The sequence below is a fragment of the Lithobates pipiens genome, unplaced genomic scaffold (genome assembly GCF_037356315.1).
Source record: "Lithobates pipiens isolate NorthernLeopardFrog02 unplaced genomic scaffold, aLitPip1_a1.2 Scaffold_1, whole genome shotgun sequence".
Taxonomy (NCBI): Eukaryota; Metazoa; Chordata; class Amphibia; order Anura; family Ranidae; genus Lithobates; species Lithobates pipiens.
The window spans coordinates 201,817,272-201,838,607 of NW_027507685.1; the positions used below are offsets into that span (position 1 = coordinate 201,817,272).

General features: G+C 42.4%; 1 protein-coding gene across 1 annotated transcript in view; it reads right to left on the bottom strand.

Moving 5' to 3' along the window:
* The window catches only part of LOC143981911 (inositol-tetrakisphosphate 1-kinase-like), a 41,940-nt gene extending 21,174 nt beyond the window's left edge, over nucleotides 1-20,766 (bottom strand). Inside the window, exons 1-5 of the mRNA XM_077480152.1 lie at nucleotides 20,661-20,766; nucleotides 20,007-20,522; nucleotides 15,136-15,160; nucleotides 10,325-10,447; nucleotides 4,304-4,421 (exon numbers count right to left, since the gene is read on the bottom strand). Coding sequence (XP_077336278.1) covers nucleotides 4,304-4,421; nucleotides 10,325-10,447; nucleotides 15,136-15,160; nucleotides 20,007-20,101 — 361 coding nt within the window. The 5' untranslated portion in view covers nucleotides 20,102-20,522; nucleotides 20,661-20,766. The remainder of the gene's footprint in view (nucleotides 1-4,303; nucleotides 4,422-10,324; nucleotides 10,448-15,135; nucleotides 15,161-20,006; nucleotides 20,523-20,660) is intronic.
* Between the last annotated feature and the right edge of the window lie 570 nt (nucleotides 20,767-21,336).

Below are 21,336 nucleotides of genomic sequence, written 5' to 3' on the forward strand. Positions count from 1 at the left end.
GCTGTAGGGGGTAATATAAATGGGGGCAGTGCTGTGGAGGGATTTGAAGAGGGTAGAGCACACTACAATGGGGGGGGGGGGGGGGGGGTGTAGGGGAATGATGTGAAGGGGGAAGAAGACAGTATTGTGGGGGTGGTGATGATTTGAAAGAGGGTTGAGGGCACCGATGTTAATAAAGGGGGTGTGTGATGTGAAGGGTATTCAGAAAACTACTGTGAAGGAAAAACTGTAATGGGAAGTGGGGGACTATGGACACTGATGTAAGAACAGGATTGTGATATAGGAGGTGAGGGCTGTAATGTCATTGCACAAAAATGTGATACGGACCCCTGTTCCAAGAAATGTTACTGATCAGACCTCCATAAATTTTAATTCAATACACCTGGTATAGGGAAACACAAGTTTTTGACTCTGTATGCAAGGGTGGCTCCATAGAATGCTGCAAAAGAAAGGGGCCACCCTGAAACAGGAAAACATAGGCAAGGATTAAAAAATAAAAATAAAGAACCACTATAACACATTCTCTTAAAACAATAATAAAACATTATAGTTTCATAATTATCAGTGTAGCACCCTCTACCTAGTGTAGGTGCTACAGTGAAATTTTGTAGTACAGGTAAAGTTAAGCAGGCCAAGCCAGAAGCTAGGCCTGTTTGTTTTGATCTGTGGGCTGGGAGTAGGCTGGTGATTCACAGAAAGCATCATTTTGGTTACCTCCCTTCTGCTTCTAGAGGATTCTATAAGGAAGAAGGGGAAGAGAAGTGTAGCTGCCTGAGGTGTTCTAAGGAGCCCTGACCAATCCCCAACCTGGATTGGCAGGAGGCAGGCCTCCTTAAATACCTAGGGTCAGCCCAGCTGGGCTGTTGTTGCCTGGGTGGAAGAACTAGAGATGGAGTATTAGGCTGTCAGGCCTTGGAGGGAGCCCCCCAGTCTGGGGGGGGGGGGTGACCTTGGGCCAGGGGCTCAGAGCTGAACAGGAACACCACACAGCCCAAGGGGTGTCCTGAATAGGAGCAGGAGGGGGCAGTGGGGGATACTGCTGGGCAAGTCTCCAGGAGGGATCCACCAGGTGTCGACGAGTGGCAGGCACAGTCGGGAGAGCTGGGAGGGCATGCCGGAGAGGACTGGGAGTGTTGCAGTCAGAGGTGGATGCAGAGCCAGCGGGAGAGACTGTGATGTTACTGGCAGTGAAGTCAGGCCGCTGCAGTCAGGAGGGCTGTCAGAGCTTGCAAAGGGCTGACTGGGATCAGTAGTCCACCAAGGTCAGTTACACTAAAGACTTTCCTATTTTTGTTGCTACATTAAAGGGCCTGGGGTCCCTGGCTGTAATAATGCAACTTTGCTAAGTCTTGGCTGAAACCAGAGTCAGGCCCAACCATGTGCTAGCTGAGCCTGAAGAGTTGTGCTGGAGGGAAAAGGAGAGATAGCCTGCAACACATGTTGTGCAGAAGGAGAATATCTGAAATGTCCCAAACCATGCAAGAATAATTTTCTAGTTGTCCCATGAATTCCTTAACCCCATCCAAGTTCTAATCCCTCAATAAAATACAAAAAAACAAAACTGATGGATTGTTCATTATCTTGGAGTGTCTGGAAGTGAATGCCGGGCTGGGCAGGGTGACAGGTGGCCTTACGGAGGTACCGCTATCAGGTAAATAAGGTAAATTTGTAAAGTGAAACTTTACTAGCAAAAAAAAAATTGTGTGTACAGGCAGGATTTTTAATGCAGAAGAGACATACTCGGTATCTTCTGCATTAAAGTTTCTTACATGCCTGTCGGCACTGTACACTGAGCTATGCACATGCAGCTCACTGTGGAATTTCGGCCTCTGCCAAGATTGGTGAACTCTCATGCATGCAGAGGAGTGATGTCATCTCACCCCGGCCAATCAAAACGGTCGATGATCGCGAACCTGGTGAGGGAGCTTTAGGACACCATATCACTGGAGTGGAGATGAGTATAGTTATACTTTAGGCACCTGTCTGTAGCCACACTTCCACCACCTCTTCTTGAAATACCTGAGCAGGTATTGCTGTCAGTCAATATCTTCTGTTGGAGGAAAGTGGGAACAGACACATTGTTTAAGAGGGTGCTGGATCCTGGCTCTCCTAATTTGATCATTCTTCTGCTCTCCCATTGTCAGGAATGTAGGGGTTAGTTAATTATATATAAGAAATACCCATGCAGTCCTTGCCTAAGAAGCAATTACATGAAGTTTGAATACAGTACATATCCCCCAACTTTCCAAGATAAGAAAGACATCTTTCTGCACTAAGTCTTTAGGCGAAGGACACGACATCCCCAGCTATGCAATCAGAAAGAATGATTAATGGTTATACCAGCCTTTATCAACCTTTTCAACAGAGCGGGACTCTCTGGTCTAAGGGAACACCTGCTAAAAATGGTTATATCTACAATCCATGATACATCAGTGTGATGGTCAGTGGGAAGAATGCTCCTTACACTTGTGGTCATTGGGAAGAATTACCCCCTTACAGATAGCTAAAAAGATCAATGGTGTCAGTAAGAACTTATCAGAGAGGCAGAAATTGCTCATTGCTCAAGGAACCCCGAACAAACTCTGGAGGAAGCCTTGGGTTCCACGTAACCTTGGTTGGGAAGCACTAGGTGTCTTTTTCACCATTGCATTTCCTTATATTGCCTTATCAAAGTAACAAATCCAATTGTTTAGAAAATGTATGAAAGGTTAGGGCTCGTTGACACCAGCCCACATGCTAAAACTGTTTTTTTTATCTCAAAACAAAAACTGTTTTTTTAATGTGTGGGTTGGTTTCCATTGTGTACAGCACCATACAATGTTTACTTTCTAAACTATATTGGAATGTCTCAAATACATTTCATTCATTCCTATGCAAATATCCTATGTGGCTTCACTGATACTCTTATACTCTTGCAGCATTTCCTTGTGTATTTCATTATTTTTTTTTTCGTTACTCAAACAGAGGTGAACCACTTTTTTGATTTTAGGATGACCCAGCCAGGGCCGCTTATATGGCAGTACAGTCAGCCCCTCCTGTACTGGGCCTGGGCCCCATCTGTTCAGGAGGGCCGGTGGTACTGTTTATTACTGACACTTGTGGATCCCCCTACAGCACTGCCAGCTTCTACTCCTTTCTCCCTCCCCTCCTGCTGTGCTGCAGGGGGATTAGTTCTAGGATCTGCACTCCCTGCTGTCAGATTCCTCTGTGTGCTCTCCTCCCTTCCTTCCCTCCTCTTCTCCCCCACTGGCTGCTACAGGCACACAGGGGGATTGTTGCAGGATGGAGAGCAGGAGGGAAGGGGGAGTTGGGGAGCGGGGTAAACATATCATATTTACCAACCTCTTCCTTTCCTGAATGAACATAGTGGTCGATCAGTATCAATCACTCCTGTGTGCAATCATCACTTAGTCATAAAAAGAAAAAAGAAATAGTAGACTGTGCAAGTGGTCAAATAAACCAAACAAAAATACTGTAATTATAAAAACCAGCTGCAGGCACAGTAAGTGATATCAGCTTATTCACAAATAACTAAAGAGTTAGCACAGCACAGTATTTTTAGTTATCACTGAAGCATAGTAAACTGTGAATGAACAGGAAGCCTCAGAGCGCTTCCTGTTCGTTCAATGTTGAATGCAGCTGAGGCTCAGTCCTCAGTCCCTTTGTCTCATATGTGAGACATCAGTGGTCTGTTTATACCCTTGATATTTCACCAAAAGACCCCAAGAGGGCAGTTAAAAAATGTCAAATAAAAAAAAGAATAATTAAAAAAAAGTGTAACAAAATATCAATTCTAAAAAAAAAAAAAAAAAAGATTTTTTTCAAATGTTTTTTGCTCTCTAAAGAGCAGTGAGAATTCGGACCACTCTTCAGAGAGCATTTGACAAGCGGTGAGGCATTGCCTCCTTGCCACCTGCTTTAACCCTGCACTAGCGCATTGCAGGGTTCTTGCAGAGCGGCATTATTAAATTTAATTGGTCTTGATCGATGAGGGTTTAATTTCTGCCATGGCTGCAAAGCACAGCATTGTGGCCATGGCAGATTAACGAAAATGTTATTTGATATTTTCTTGTGGCGGAGGTCAGATAGACTGTATGGAGCTAACAGCAGCCCTGGACCAGGCTATGATCTTCAGATGTACAGTCTCCTTCATACCCTGCAACATAGGGATTCCAGCCTTTTCCAGGGTTGATGTCAACACTTTTATTCAAACTAATGTGATATTTTTTCCCAGATCCTCAATGAATCCTGGGTAGTCACCCTTTCTGCCCTCCCCTTATTACACCCTTGCCTTGATCCTGACCTTGGCTGCGGGACTCCAGGCTGCGCAAGAGGTGGTAGGACTGGAAGCGGTCGAGCAATGTATGCAGAGCTGGAAGAGGGTCCAGGAGGATGGTAAATGGATGTGTATCTAGATAAACCTGTAAATGCCAAAATAACCACTTGAAAAAAAAAAACTGCTCCAAAAAAGCATGCTTTTATATCACGCCTTTGTCATTAACAGATGGTCAACAACTTACTAGATCTTAGCACAAGTACAAAAAGAAGACAAATTGTGTGGCAGAGGTGCTGGAGGGAGCATAAGAAACACAGGTTAGCAAGTTTAAGCTGTAGAAACCTTTCCAGTGGATTAACTCAAAATTTGGGCAGATCAGTTTCTATATTTTTAGGACTAGGGGCTTCTTTTTAAAAAAAAAAGTGGTAGTAAATCATGTTAAAAAAAACTGTTCCCCTGCAGGTATAGTTATGATGTGCTAAGATGCACTGCACCAAAAAAAATGGATGACCAGGATTCCATCTTCACTCGGTCTTCCGGTCATTTCAATGGCTGAGCCGCGATGATGTCACACCATGACAGCTCTCTCAATGGACAACAGACTCGAGTGTGCCGTCCATTTAGAGTGCAGTGTGCATGCGCCGGTGATGTTACTGGCTGCTACACATGTAAATACAGTACCTTGAAAAAGTATTCACACCCCTTGAAATTTTCAACATTTTGTCATGTTACATCCAAAAACGTAAATGTATTTTATTGGGATTTTATGTGATAGACCAACACAAATTGGCACATAATTGTGAAATGGAAGGAAAATGATAAATGCTTTTCAATTTTTTTTACAAATATGTGAAAAGTGCGGTGTGCATTTGTATTCAGCCTCCCGAGTCTATAATTTGTAGAACCACCTTCTGCTGCAATTACAGCCGCAAGTGTTTTTGAGGATGTCTCTACCAGCTTTGCACATCCAAAGAGTGACATTTTTGCCCATTCTTCTTTGCAAAATACCTCAATCTCTGTCAGATTAGATGGAGAGCATCTGTGAACAGCAATTTTTAAATCTTGCCACAGATTCTCAATTGGATTTAGGTCTGGACTTTGACTGGGCCATTCTAACACATGAATATGCTTTGATCTTCTAAACCATTCCATTGTAGCTCTGACTGTATGTTTAGGGTTGTTGTGCTGCTGGAAGGTTAACCTCCGTCCTAGTCTCAAGTCTTTTGCAGACTCTAACAAGTTTTCTTCCAAGATTTCCCTGTATTTGGCTCCATCCATCAGCTTCCCTGTCCCTGCTGCCAATACCACCATGTTTCATGGTGGGGATGGTGTGTTCAGGGTGATGTGCAGTGTTAGTTTTCCACCACACATAGCGTTTTGCTTTTAGCCAAAAAAGTAAGATTTTGGTCTCATCTGACCAGAGCACCTTCCCCACATGGCTTCTCGCAAACTGCAAACAGGACTTCTTATGGTTTTCTTTCAATAATGGCTTTCTTCTTGCCACTCTTCCATAAAGGCCAGATGTGTGGAGTGCACAACTTATAGTTATCCTGTGTACAGATTCTCCCACCTGAGCTGTGGATCTTTGCAGCTCCTCCGGAGTTCCCATGGGCCTCTTGGCTGCTTCTCTGATTAATGCTCTCCTTACCCAGCCTGTCAGTTTAGGTGGATGGCGATGTCTTGGTAGGTTTGCAGTTGGGCCATACTCTTTCCATTTTCGGATAATGGATTGAACAGTGCTCCATGAGATCTTCAAAGCCTGGGATATTTATTTATTTATTTTTTTAATTACACTCACCTATTTACTAATTAGGTGCATAAAGAAAAAAATAAGTAATTCAAAGAAAACCTGTGGTCGGACTTTAAAGACACAACAAACACTAGGAGTACAAAAAATAATTGTAAAATTTATTGAAAAATACATAAAGTATAAAAACCAGAGACATGAAAGAAATAATAAAAATCACATATACAGATAAGAATCGATACATGATGTGAGCCCTAATGCATCGGACGCATTAGGGCTGACATCATCTATCGATTCTTATCTGTATATGTGATTTTTATTATTTCTTTCATGTCTCTGGTTTTTATACTTTATGTATTTTTCAATAAATGTTACAATTATTTTTTGTACTCCTAGTGTTTGTTATGCCATTAAAGTCTGACCACAGGTTTTCTTTGAATTCCTTTTTTTTCTTTATGTTCCCAATATTCGCGGATCAGGCAATGTGAGTGCTTTTTCTCTGTTTATTCATTACTAATTAGGTGACTTCTGAGGGCAATTAGTTCCACTAGATTTTATTAAGGGGGTCTCAGAGTAAAGCGGGGCTGAATACAAATGCACGCCACACTTTTCAGATATTTGTAAAAAAAATTGAAAACCATTTATAATTTTCACTTCACTATTATGTGCCACTTTGTGTTGGTCTATCACATAAAATTCCAATAAAATACATTTACATTTTTGGTTGTAACATGACAAAATGTGGAAAATTTACTTTTTCAAGGCAATGTATCTCCTAAATGGTGCAATTTTAGGATATTTTTACTATACCTTCAGGTAAGCCTTATAATAGGCTTACCTGTAGATACAAGATAAAAAGCAGAGTTTACTACCGCTTTAAAGAGTATATAAGGACATTTTTTTTTACATTTTTGGATAAAATGTTGAAGGGTTAGGGCCCCCGTCAGGTTTTTATTTCAGTTTTTGTCCCTGCTGGAGGAGATGGACCCTCTCTATTTGCTTTAATTACACTTGGTACAACATTTTAAAAAAAATTTGAGTTGTTATCAAAATGGGAAATAATTTAATAGGACACTGACAACTGTCAAAGGCTTGGTTCACACTAGGGCAGGCCATGCAGTCTGGTTGTGAGTGCAGGAGTCACAGATTCCCACACCTGCAACCACCTGCAGCCGAATCGCTCTGCTCTTTCAAGACACGTGGGGCTGACATTTATTCTGAATGGCACATCTCAGCCTGCAGAGTGATCGCGGGAACAAATACCATGCAGTTTCTCTGTGGCCACGTTTTTAAAAAGGTCCATGCACCTTCATTGTGTGTTTAACGTGGCGCAGCAGCCCATTCAAATAATTGGGCTGCCGTACCAGAGCAAACGCGGGATGCACGGCCAGCAATAATGTGAACTGAGCCTACAAGAGGATTTCCTCTCACCATGAAGAGATCAACTCTTAATGTTGTATCTGAGAAAGGAAGTGAAGGAAATGGGACACAGAGAGCAAAAAGAACTTGGCAGAGATATTACCTTATATTGCTCTATCTATATTGTTTGCTTGTGGTTTACAACAGCAACTGGGTGCTGATATTTAAAATTTGTTTGATGGACAATTATATCATGACCAATCTGTTGTATAAGATTTTACAGCTGGACCTTTTTAAACTATTGAAAGGAGGTTTTTTATTTTCTTTATTAAAGTTGCTCTTTAATGAGGGAGACCATAACCTACCCAATATTTACAAGGAATGCTCCCAATTTGAGCATCATTTTTTGAATCCCTAAGGGTGATAATGACATAATTAGGAGGCAATCACAGAGGAGAGAGAAGGACTAAAATCAATGTTAACTGTGTATTATGAGACAGCAAAATGTTAACCTATGGTCAGATATCTTCACACTCATTATATTGGGGGAGATTGTGAGGTGTAAGCAGCATAAAGCTGAACTCCAGTTTTTCATACACTTTACATGGGACATTTGGCCAAGGTGGCCCAATCAAACTATGTCCCTTACTAAAATGTGAGGCCGCTGGATGTACGGTATAAACTGTATCTAGCTGAGGCCACATACAGCATACTGCACTGTGTTCTGGGTTTGAGCCAAGACTTCCTGTCTCATACCCAGAACACAATAGAGTCTATCTGATCAGCGCTCAGCCATTTAACCGTTTGCTGACCGCCGCACACAGATGTACCTCGGCAGAATGGCACAGGCAGGCAAATGGGCGTACCTGTACGTCCCTTTGAATTTGCCATCCTATCGGGCGTGTGTGCCCACCGCACACCGCGGGAGTGTGCCCGCGGGTCCCGTGAACTCAATATTCGCCGGCAGCCCTCGATTGGGGTGAGGAGAGGCAGAACGAGGAGATACCTTTATAAACAAGACATTTCCCTGTTCTGCCTAGCAACATGACAGAGATCCACTGCTCCCAGTCATCGGGAGCAATGATCACTGTCATGTTAGTGGTAGACCATCCCCCCTACAGTTAAAACACCTCCCTAGGACACACTTAACCCCTTGATCACCCCCTAATGTTTAACCCCTTCCCTACCAGTGTCAATTACACAGTAATCAGTGCATTTTTATAGAACTGATCGCTGTATAGATGACAATGGTCCCAAAATAGTGTCAAAAGTGTCCAATGTGTCCGCCATAATATCACAGTCACAATAAAAATCGCGGATCGCCGCCATTACTAATAAACAAAAAATAATAATAAAAATGCTATAAATCTATCCCCTATGTTGTAGGCGCTATAAGTTTTGCGCAATCCAATCAATGTACGCTTATTGTGATTTTTTTTTTACCAAAAATGCGTAGAAGAATATATATCCACCTAAACTGAGAAAGAAATTAGCTTTTTTATATATTTTTGGGGGATATTTATTATAGCAAAATGTAAAAAATATTGCTTTTTTTTGCAAAATTGTCACTGTTTTTTTTTGTTTATAGCGCACAAAATAAAAACGGCAGAGGTGATCAAATGCCACCAAAAGAAAGCTCTATTTATTTGAAAAAAATTATGTAAATTTTGTTTGGGTACAACGTCACATGACTGCGCAATTGTCAGCTAAAACGTGCAGTGCCAAATCACAAAACAATTCTGGTCAGGAAGGGGGTAAAATCTTCCGGGGCTGAAAAAAATGTATTCTATCAATCAGGGCCATCTTTAACACAGGGCAAAAGGGGCAGCTGCCCCGGGCCCAGTTATTTTTGTGGGGCCCAAAAGCAGCTGCCCCTTGAGCCTGCGCTGCCTGCAAATAGTTGGTAAGTGAATTCAGATGGGCCTAAAAAAATGTTTGCCCAGAGTCCAATCAATATGAAGGACATCCCTGCTAGCAATGAATACAAAGCTTCCTCTGATTAGCTGAGTCAGAGGTTGTGACATCATCAGCCCACCTTTCTGACTCCAATTAAAGGAAGCTTTGTATTCATTGCTAGAATACATCGATTTATCTGAATGGCTGAGCACCGATGAGATAGACTCTAATGTGATCCAGGTATGAGACTGGAAGTCTTGGCCCAAACCCAGAACACAGTGCTGTATGTGGCCTCAGCTACATGCAGTTTATACCGCACATCCAGCGGCCTCACATAGCTTGGCCAAAACAAACTATGTAATGAACTATGTAAAATGTATGAAAATCTGAATTTCAGCTGTAAAGTGGTATTAAACCCAAAACAAAAAATTTTATATATTGCAGCTTACTAATCATTAGATGTTGTGGCTGTTTTCTTTTTATACTTTTTTCCTTTTTTTTTTCACCTGGCGATCTGGCCAGTAACACACCTCCTGTATTAGAGTGCCTCCACTCTGGATGAAGGAGAACAGGGGGCACAGCAGACAACAGCATTGTCAGCCTGTCCGTTTGTCAGTTAGCATTGTCATTCTAGGGGGATCGGAGTGTTAGAAATATTAGCAGATTTAAATACACTGACACATTGAAGCTGAATTTCTGCTAATATTTTATACTCAGTTGCAGCAAACATTATTTTTTTTCCTTTTGGGATAAAGGCATTACACAAATATATAATCATTTTAAGCACCCCTGCCAAGGTTAAATGGTTTTGTCTCATCCCTGTAACTGCAAGAGAGCTTTTCTGTCCAAAAACAACAGATTTACTGGCTGGATCACCAGATGAAAATAGAACAAAGAAAGCCTAAAAAAAAGCAAAACTAGTACAGTCATCACATCTAAGAATTGGTGAGCTGTAATATAATAACAGTGTACATGTGGGATTAACACTGCTTTAACATTATCAAGAGTTAAAAAAAGCAATACTAATTGAATGTTTTCAAGTGTACCTGAAGCCTCTGGACAAGGTGATGGGAAGGGAGGTCCTGACCGGCCTCCACCAGGAGGTCCGATAACTTGTGGATAATTAGGTCAAAGGGCCCTTGATTATTCAGGCACTTAGTGAGGTCAACCTAGAAAAATGCAAGATAGACAATATGATAAGGTACTTGTAGAAACAAATGATGACATTTCACTCTGTTTAAAACACAACATAAGAAGAAGGACGTGAGAAGAAATCATCTTATGTCTGTGGACCACCACTAATATTTTCAGATAATCCCTGGCCCATTGATCTCACAGAAAGGATCTACATTTGTCTGGAGATAGGTTTGGTGCCATGTATGTCTCCAAAGGACAAAAAACACTTAAACCCAACTGGTATGTTCATTCCATGATCATTCTAGACAGAAATTGTATGGAGATTGTATCATGTCTACAGATACTTTTTATTAACTGTATACAAATTACATTTATATTTAGTTAGAGCATCCATTGAGTACTTCAATAAAAGTCTGTCAATGTTCTTATTTATCCCGGGCATGGTCTGTCTAGCAGTAGTAGATCATGGTCTATCTAGCAGTAGTAGATCATGGTCTATCTAGCAGTAGTAGATCATGGTCTGTCTAGCAGTGGTAGATCATGGTCTGTCTAGCAGTGGTAGATCATGGTCTATCTAGCAGTAGTAGATCATGGTCTATCTAGCAGTAGTAGATCATGGTCTGTCTAGCAGTGGTAGATCATGGTCTGTCTAGCAGTGGTAGATCATGGTCTATCTAGCAGTAGTAGATCATGGTCTGTCTAGCAGTGGTAGATCATGGTCTGTCTAGCAGTGGTAGATCGTGGTCTGTCTAGCAGTGGTAGACCGTGGTCTGTCTAGCAGTGGTAGATCATGGTCTGTCTAGCAGTAGTAGATCGTGGTCTATCTAGCAGTAGTAGATCATGGTCTATCTAGCAGTAGTAGATCATGGTCTGTCTAGCAGTAGTAGATCATGATCTATCTAGCAGTAGTAGATCATGGTCTATCTAGCAGTAGTAGATCATGGTCTATCTAGCAGTAGTAGATCATTGTCTGTCTAGCAGTAGTAGATCATGGTCTATCTAGCAGTAGTAGATTATGGTCTATCTAGCAGTAGTAGATCATGGTCTATCTAGCAGTAGTAGATCATGGTCTGTCTAGCAGTAGTAGATCATGATCTATCTAGCAGTAGTAGATCATGGTCTATCTAGCAGTAGTAGATCATGTTCTATCTAGCAGTAGTAGATCATGGTCTATCTAGCAGTAGTAGGTTAAGGTCTATCTAGCAGTAGTAGATCATGGTCTATCTAGCAGTAGTAGATCATGGTCTATCTAGCAGTAGTAGATCATGGTCTATCTAGCAGGAGTAGATCATGGTCTATCTAGCAGTAGTAGATCATGGTCTATCTAGTAGTAGTAGGTTATGGTCTATCTAGCAGTAGTAGGTTATGGTCTATCTAGTAATAGATAGTCACATTCAACTGCAGTTTATTTAAAATGTTAAAGAAATTTTGTAGCCCATACAAACTACTTTCCACTGTGTCTTAAGGATGAACAAAAATAATTTAACAGATGCCTCCATTCAGCTATAGAGCCTGGATGGACAAAACTTCCTCAGCAGCTATAAGCCACTGTTGCCAGCTGTCAGAATACCTCAACAGCAGATGCATATGATTAAATACAGCCACTTCTCAACCATATCTGCCCAGTTCCTTTGATTTTTCAATCAAATGGATACCGGATGAGAGGGTTCTGGTGGACCTACCCACAGAGCGAGATTTGGCTGTTCATCAGGAAGTGGTTGAAATTTGAGCAGTGCATGGCCAGAAATCCAGTGGGCCAATAACTTTTTTGAGGTCTATACAGTGTTTTCTCAAGCAGTGTTATCATCCCTGCCCAGTTTAGCACTGTAGACTACAGTACACCTCTTCCTTTGTTATAGTGACAAGAATCAGGATGTTCTTTAGTCCAACTGTAGGCAGGTGTAGTCTGTACTCCCCACTGCAGGTGGCGCTCGACCGAAGCGTCAATGCAGGAGGGGAAGGAAGTTGTGAGGAACTTGGTTCCTCTATAACTTCCTCCCCGTTTGAACGCTGGATCCAAATGTGACTCCAGTGGCCATCTTGGGTCAGGGAGAGTTCATTTAAGACCCTGCTTCTGAATTAATGCAGTGGCTAGTGCAGGGACAGGATCCACATCTGGCAGGGACAGTGCTTAGAGGTAGGAAAGGTTAGAGGAGTAGAGGAAAGTGCAGGAACTACGTCTACCTCTCTTCAAGAAGACTCCCCTTTGGGTGTGGACCAGGAATTCCGCATTTTTCTCCCCATTGCAGTGACTGTGTGCCTACCTGCTGAGCCTGAAAAAATTGTGTTGAACCTTTCTATAATATAACCTTATTGCCTGACTTGGATTTTGTTTGTTTATTGCCCACCCTACCATGCTGCACCTTGCTCACACTACCACATTTACTGTCCTAGGGTGTCATCAGCCTAGGTCAGGAAGTATGTTACAAACAGGACCCCCAGGTAAGAGTAAAAACATTTAGAAGCCTGAAAAAAAAAGAGAAAAGTAATGCAGCCACCACATGTAAAGATTTGTAAACGGCAATATATTAAATGTTTAAATTTATTTTACATTTATTTTTATTTAGTTTAGATACACTTTAAAATCAGAGCAATAACAAGGTCCCACAGGCATCAGATTTGCAAATATATTTCTACAACTGAATAACTACTATTGCATTTTACCTGAAAGAATTAACTTTTCAAAGTGTAACCTGTACTTAATAATGATTTCCCAAAAAACTGGAAAGCCTATTTTTACATTGTTACATAGAAGTACCCATATCAAACAGAGGAATTCAACTTTTCTTGCAAATTTCTAAATCAGGGACAGAATTTACTCTGCGGGTTCCATAGTTTTGACAGGGAAAGAAAATCTCCCCACTCTTCCTCCACAGCGACAAACCTGCCTGCCATACATGGAGCGAATTTCAGCCTAATTTCAGCTTCCAGATTCTAATAAGCCCCCTTGCCCGCAGACCCCCACAACCACCACCCAGGGTTGTCGGAAAGAGGCCCTTGTCCATTACAACATGGGGACAAGGTACTTTGGGTGGGGGAGCAGAGCCCCCCACACCAAAGCACCCACCCCCCATGTTGAAGGCCTGTGGCCTGGTATGGTCCAGGAGGACTTTCGTGTCGGATCGGTGTGAACATAGCCTGAGAGATAAAGAGGCTGCATACTCAGTAAAGCCGGCCACACATACATGGTTCATTTGTTTTCCTTCAACCGGTGGGCTGAAGGTAAAAAAACTGAAATGATTTCCCCATCCACACATCTGTGGTGGATGGGGGAATCCTTCTCCTTGTGCTACTGTATTCTAACAGCTGGGAGACTCCTCCGCTGTCAGAATACACAGATCAGTGCTGCAGGCAATAGATCAGTTTTTATCCGACAGGTCAGCTGAACGGGATTCAATCAGTAGATCGAATTCTCTATACCAACATATAGATTGAAATTCGGCTGATCCCTGCTGAACAGGCCAAATTTTAATCCATGTATCCCTCCATTTAATCCATGCCGGCTTAAGTGATAAAAGCGGGCCATTGATGAATCATTTTTTTTCGTTCAGCCACAAACAGCTAGTGCAAGAACTTGCCTGTTAGGGATTAAGGATTAAAAGGGTCACGTAGTTAGGTCCTCACTTTACCAGTAATTCCTTGAAATATAAATGAATTGTACAAAGACTGTAAAATCTGATTGCAACATGTATGCCCATTTTTAGACAGATTAACAGTCTACCTGAAATAACTGATTCTGAGAGCACAGAATAGCTTCATCCCTTTATAACACTCCTAAGCTGGGTATACACTAGTAGAATTTTGTTTAACATTTTTCATTGTAAGAACATTTGTTAGTTTTTCTAATCATTAGTGGGGTCATATCAACGTTCATCTTTTGACTAAAGTGACAAGAAAATTCAGCAGGATTGAAATGTTTTCTTAAATCTATGTGGTTTTCATTCAGTAAAGTCCATTCTTTCCGAAATCGAATGTTAAAAGCAAACAAAGACATTCGACTGACATTCAGGCTGCATTCACATCTGAGCGTTTCAAAGTTGGGCGTTTTTACCGAGATTTCGCCATGTTTTTTAACGCGTTTTTGTCGCGATTTTGTACAGGTCACCAATGTGAAAGGCAGAAAAGCGGCTGTAATCTGTTACAAAGAAGCTCCGAGCTTAGGGAATTTTTCAGACGTTTTACTTCAGGTGACAAAACGCTCAGGTGCCATTGAAATGAATGGGATTTTGCTTGTTGAGCGTTTTTTCAGGCGTTTTTTGGGGCGTTTTACAAACTTTTTGAGCTGAAAACGCTCAGATGTGAATGCAGCCTGAAATATGCAGATAACTTTCTTATGACCTTTAGTTCATAATTCTACTGGTGTGAGGCTGGATTAACACCTATGCATTTTTTGTGCTTTTTGCATTTTGCAGATTTGCACTACAGATCATGTTCTATAGAAAACCATGTTAAATGGACTGTAGTGCAAATCTGCAAAATGCAAAAAGCACTAAAACTGCATAGGTGTGAATCCAGCCTAAAACCCAGCTTCAGCTAACTCCATTAATGAAATCTGTCAAAAAAAAGTATTTTACTGGAAGATGAGGTCATCGGATTCCCCTGTATTGTCTGCGGCAGGAATGTCTGGGTGGGGGGAGGGCGCGTTACACTAGTATGTTCAGGTTTGGCTGTCACATTCTGATCGGACAACAAAAAGGAGAATATTCCACTACACACTCACCTCTGTCACATCATAGCCGTGATTCCTAGAAAGAAAGGAGAGAGCGATGAATAAAGTATATTATAAAGACAAAAACACAGATACATACATAAGTATTATCACATAAACTAGACATGTTCTGGTTTCTAAATACCACTCTATATCCAGTCCTGTAATGTACATCCACCGTAATGTAGATCCAGGCACATGATAAAATTGTTCGGTGAGAATGGTACAGTCACCTAAAGGCTCATTAAGGCCCCTTTCACGTAAGGGCCGGTTCACACAGCGAGGCGCGGCGAGGCGTCTCCGACTTGCCTCGCCGCGACCTGCGGGGATCTCAGCGGCGACTTGCAGAGGACTTCTGTATAGAAGTCAATGCAAGTCGCCCCCGAAGTCGCCCAGAAGTAGTACAGGAACCTTTTTTCTGAGTCGGAGCGACTCGAGTCGCTCCTCTCAGAACGGTTCCATAGTACTGAATGGGGGCGACTTGCGGGAGCGAGGCGAGGCGTGCCGTGTCACCTCGCATCGCATCGCTGTGTGAACCGGCCCTTACTGTTCTGATCAATATTCCAGCTGTCGGTTCTTCAGGCGGACCTGATCAGGCGGTCCACTCACCCCTATGGACCGGCAGGTGCAAACAGACTTGGGTCCACTTATACCCACCTACCTCCAACCCAATCCAGTCTGCTAAAAACAAACAGATGGGGATCTGTTATCCTCCATATAGGTGGATCGGATCGGAGGGCAGTTGGGTGTAAACAGAGAGAGGAGCCCGTTTTCACCCAACCGCCCATCAAGCAGAGTGGGCTTGGGTTATGTCCATGCTGCATAGGCTGAGCAGACACAAATTTGTCCTCTGCCCGCTCTGCTATTATCAGCATCAGATCAGTGTAAAGATCAAAATGGAAGGCACCCCTGTAAAAGGGGCCTTAGCCTGGGGGGTGTTAAAAACACACGGTGGAGATGTGTTTTTAGTGCCCCCCTTAACCCTGATGGGTTTTACATCCTCTTTTTTCCCCCTGCAAAGTAAAAGCCTTATTATAGGCTTACCTGTAGGTAATGGTGTCGTAACTAGGTCTAAAACCACTTTAAGCTGCATAGGCTGTGGAGAGGGGTGTTCACATGCCATGGTCGTGATGCTTTGTGCCTGTGGCAAAAATTGTCCAACAGGCCTTGCCCGCAGTACGCATTCCAATCGAGCGAATAAAAATGCCGAAAATGCCTGCCTTGTACACAGTTGGTGTTTGTGCGGCAATTATGGGGTAAAACGCGTGCTAAAAAAACGCCACATGGCCTTCTCATCTGTCAAATGACTCTGAAAAGTGATCTGAACTTGGTGTCTTAGAGCAGGGTTCTCTAAGCTTTCTAAGCAAAGGGCCAGTTTACTCCAGAGTTGGGGAGGGGGGCGGGGGGGGGGGGCGGACTGTGGAATTGTCTTAGTGTAAGTAGGAGTAAACAATGCATCATTAGTATTAGGGGGAGGCCCCATCATTGGTGTCCGTGTCAATGAGAGAAATAGTTCCCCATCATTGGTGTCAGTGGGAGGAATAGTGCCCTACTGTTTGTATCAGTGGGAGAAATAGTGCCCCATTGTTGGTGTCAGTGGGATAAATAGTGCCCTATTGTTGTCAGTTTGAGGAATAGTGCCCCATTGTTAGTGTTAATGGGAGAAATAGTACCCCATTGTTGATGTCAGTAGCAGGAATGATGCCCCATTATTGGTGTCAGTGGAAGGAAAAGTGCTTCAAGGGCCTGTTAAAGGCAAGCAAAGGGCCACATCTGGTCTTCGGGTCATAGTTTGGAGTCCTAGAGTGACAAAACTGCTTCTCTATGGATACAGTACTGAGTGGATGTTGTCACTCTAGGACAGCAAGTTTGTTACCCTGTGAAAAGCAAAGGAAAAAATCCTAAAAAAAAAAACCAAATGCAGCCACCATATCTAAGGACTAGCTGCCGTATATTAAGTTTTTCTTCTTGGGTTTAGATACACTTTAATAATACACACAGTCCCAGGTTTCCATAACTTGACCCTGGAATTTTCCCTCTCATTGGACCTGATTTGTAACCTCATCCATACATGACATAGATATCTTTTTTTTTTTTTAATGCCAATCAGTTTTAAATACTTTCATATATTAAATTTTATATTAAATATTAAATATATTAAAAAATATTACATTTTATATAAACCCAACATTTAATTTTCCTTGATTTTAAACTCTACCGTGCAGGGCCCTCTGATTCCTTTTGTACCAAATTGTAATACAACGGTAATGTCTGCCTTCATTTTGTTAAGCTCTGCACAATCTGGTGGCGCTATATAAATCCTGTATAATAATAATAATTATTATTATTTTTCCAGCTTTGTGCCTGCTTTACCATGTACTTGTATGGAAAAGACTTCTGTTCCCTTTATATTGCTTCCTTTGTGTGAAATCAAATCAGACCAGTGTACTGATGTTTCTTACCTCCTCTACCTCTCTGAGCTCTTTATGTGGCTGAGAACATAGGGTATGTGAACACTTATTAAAAAAAAAAGGGGAAACAGTGTAATTATGTTTTTTTTAAATATATACAAATGTGTTGCCTTTCATTTCTGTATAAACTGAATAGATTGTTTTACAACGCAAGGGTTTAAATACACATTAATGCTGCCTTGATCTTTTTACATTTGCATTAATTGAAGAGCACATTGGAAAACAGCAAAAACCAGCCCACCCAAAAACTAGTGAGCTGAGTCAGCCTTTGGCTTCTTCTATGACTTGGATACCCCAGAAAGTGAGATCTACTGTGGCGTTTTTACTCAGAGAATAGGGCAGGAACTCTCCATTTCTGAGTTGCCCCTTTTTTCTGCCCCTACCCACTTCCAAGCTCCGTTCCGTGGTTCCACCCTTACTATCCACCTCTCATTGCCCTTTTGGAGAATACAGAATCAAGTAACATTTTGTGGTGATATGTAATATGTATGGAATTTGTTAATGATAACAGGAAAAATCTGTAAAATAGGTCCCTAGTAGCAAAGTAACAATACAGCCCCCTCCAGCAACAATAGATTTCCCCAACAGCAATGGACCACCCAAAACAAAGTACCCCCTGACAGCAATAATAGATCTCCCTACAGCCAGAATCAATAGCCTCTTCAGCAGGCAGCAACAAAAGACCCCTCCCTTAACAATAGATCTCTCCCAGCAATAACTGCCCCCCAGCAAAATAAGACCCACCCCCAGCAACAGTAGGCACCCACCAGTAAAAATAGACCCTTCTGCAAAAATAGATCCCCTTCAGCCAGAATAGATCCCCCAGTAGTCAGCATCAATAGACCCTGCAGCATACCCAAGCACCCCTTGCCTTTACATACAGTCACTGCTGGAGGTGCCGGAACTGCTGGGTTCCCGCTGAAAAAAGCCTTGGATCAAGTGTCCACGTTGGAGAAGGCTATCCTAAGGTGGACACCCATGCGGGCGTGCTCCCGAGTCCTGCATCTGTGTCCACACAGAATGCAGGACTTGGCCCCACCCCCTGGCGCTGCGTCATTAGATTTGATTGACAGCAGCGGGATCCAATGGCTGCACTGCTATCCATCCATCCAATCAGGACACGAGACACCAGGTAGATCTGATGTGCTTGTTCCCGGCTGGAGGATGACAGCATTCAGTTAAGTAAAATGGAGGGGCTGGGGGGCTGCAGAACTACAGAAGGTTTTCCCCCTTATTGCATAGAATGCAGTAAGGGGAAAAACCATGAGGGTTTACAACCCCTTTAAATGACAAAACTGTCCCCCACGTGCCTCTTCCCCTGACTTCTCTGTCAATAGCAATGGCACAAGCATCTATACATCCCCACATGTCAGCGTGCTAGGTGTTATCCTGGATTCTGAACTCTACTTTTGGCCCCACATCCAATCCCTTGCCAAAGCTTTCCGCCTCAACTTCCGCAACATCTCCAAACTACGTCCCTTTCTAACCAATGAAACCGCAAAATTCCTGATTCACTCCCTGGTTATCTCTGGCCTCAACTACTGCAACTCCCTCCTCATTGGATTACCTTTACATAGACCTTTACATAGACTCAGTCCATCATGAATGCTGCTGCCAGACTCACCCACCGTACAAATCGCTTAGTGTCTGCTACCCCTCTCTGCCAACCCTTCCATTAGCTGCCACTCGCCCAACAAATTAAATTCAAAATACTAACAATAACTTACAAAGCCATCCACAACTCTGTCCCCAGCTACATCACTAGCCTGGTCTCAAAATACCAACCTAATCACCCTCTTCGTTCCTCCCAAGACCTCCTGCTCTCTAGCTCCCTCATCACCTCCTCCCATAGTCACCTCCAGGACTTTTCCAGAGCCATCCTCTGGAATTCCCTACCCCAATCTGTCAGACAATATCCAAATCTATCCACTTTTAGGGGACCCCTGAAAACTTTTCTCTTCAGAGAAGCCTATTTTGACTCCACGTAACAACTGTATTTTCATTTTTTTTCATTAGACCATCCCCCACAGTTTTTTTTACCCTTTTGTATCACTTGACCCTCCCTCCCAGATTGTAAGCTCTTACGAGCAGGGCCCTCTGCTTCCTCCTGTATTGAATTATATTGTAATTGTACTGTCTGTCCTAACATTGTAAAGTGCTGCGCAAACTGTTGGCGCTATTTAAATCCTGTATAATAATAAAAATATCTGTTTTGGGTGGATTAACCCTGTAATAACAATACCCCGTAAAGTTTTGTAGTACCTAATGATTAACACGCTGAGGGTGGTGAGTTTAGATACCCAGGCTCAGCCAGAAATAGAAATAATAGGCAACGCATATCAATGCACCTTATCCGCCATTATAAGACAGCAAGTGTGTCGCACACCCAGGTAACATGAGATAGAGACTTACCTGCAGAGTTCTTCAAATACGTGAAAATTGAGTTTCCTTCTCTTTGTCTCATTCAGACAGACTCCGATCCTCTTCCTGGTCTGGATGGAAGGCATGTTGCATGTACCTGCGGGCAGACCTGACTATGGAAACCAGTCCAGTCACCCAGCACCAGTTTGCTGTGGTCACCTTTGACCTCCCCAGTACATTCTGTCTGTGCAGTGTAGAATGATGTGTTGCCTGCAATGGGTGACGAGGACCTGATCTGCCTAGAGTACACACAGCTCGGGGCGGGAATACAATCAGCTGATTGCCATAAATATTGATTAGGTCACTGTAACCAAGGGACAGTGTGTGCGCCACACCTTGGAGCGACAAAAGTGACAATTACACCGAAGACCTGAGCAGGGGATAGGAGGTGTGACAGGCAGCATGTCCTCCTAACATAAACAGGACTCTGTATGTACTATGCAGCCTCTGGGTCTGAGCATTGTTCAACAGCAGGAATCATTAACCTGACACTCCACCTTTTTTACCCTAGAAAAAAAAAAAAAGTAGAAGGTTCATGTTCAAAAGAAAACTATTAACGTAATGTTCAATTTTTATTATTTTAAAAGCTGAACTCTAAGCAAACAGCTAAATACAGTAGATCATTAAACGAAATCACAGTTTTACCTGCCAAAAGATTTGTGTCCAATCAGTCCTCAGATCTACATAGCCCAGCAAGACAGCAAAGTCATATCTCCCACTTTTTTGCGATGGGAACAAGGGACACCTTTTAGCAAAAATATGAAATATGTAGGCATATGACACGCCCCCCGCCACACCCCTTTTTAAATTATACCAAAAAATGTATTACGTAAACAAGTGCTTTTTTTTTTTTTTTTACCACTAGTGTTCGTTTACACTGGCTTTTGACATTTGCAAATGCAGCAATTTAGAAATTGGATGAAAGGTTTAGCACTAGGAAAACCTCTATATAGATCAGACCAAAATGAGGGACAAATGAGTAGGAAACAGGCACAGAGGGACTTTGGGTTCAATTCACTAACGTTTAACAAATGCGATAACACAGTCATGTGACTAATTTGCATAAATCATTGCATGTGGTAAAGCAAGTCCAATTAATAAAAAATAAAGATTATGCGGTATTTCTCGCAAAGAAAAATAAAATTAAATTTAAAAAAAAGTGCTGGTAAATATTGCTTCTTTTATTGCTCCCACAACGCCCCAAGATGCGGCAAGCGCACCGCTCCAGTGTGAAAGCACTCGGGCTCTCACACTGGGGCTGCAGGGGAGGCATTTTTAAGGTGCTTTACAGGCACTATTTTTCTCCCTTTAGCGCCTGAAA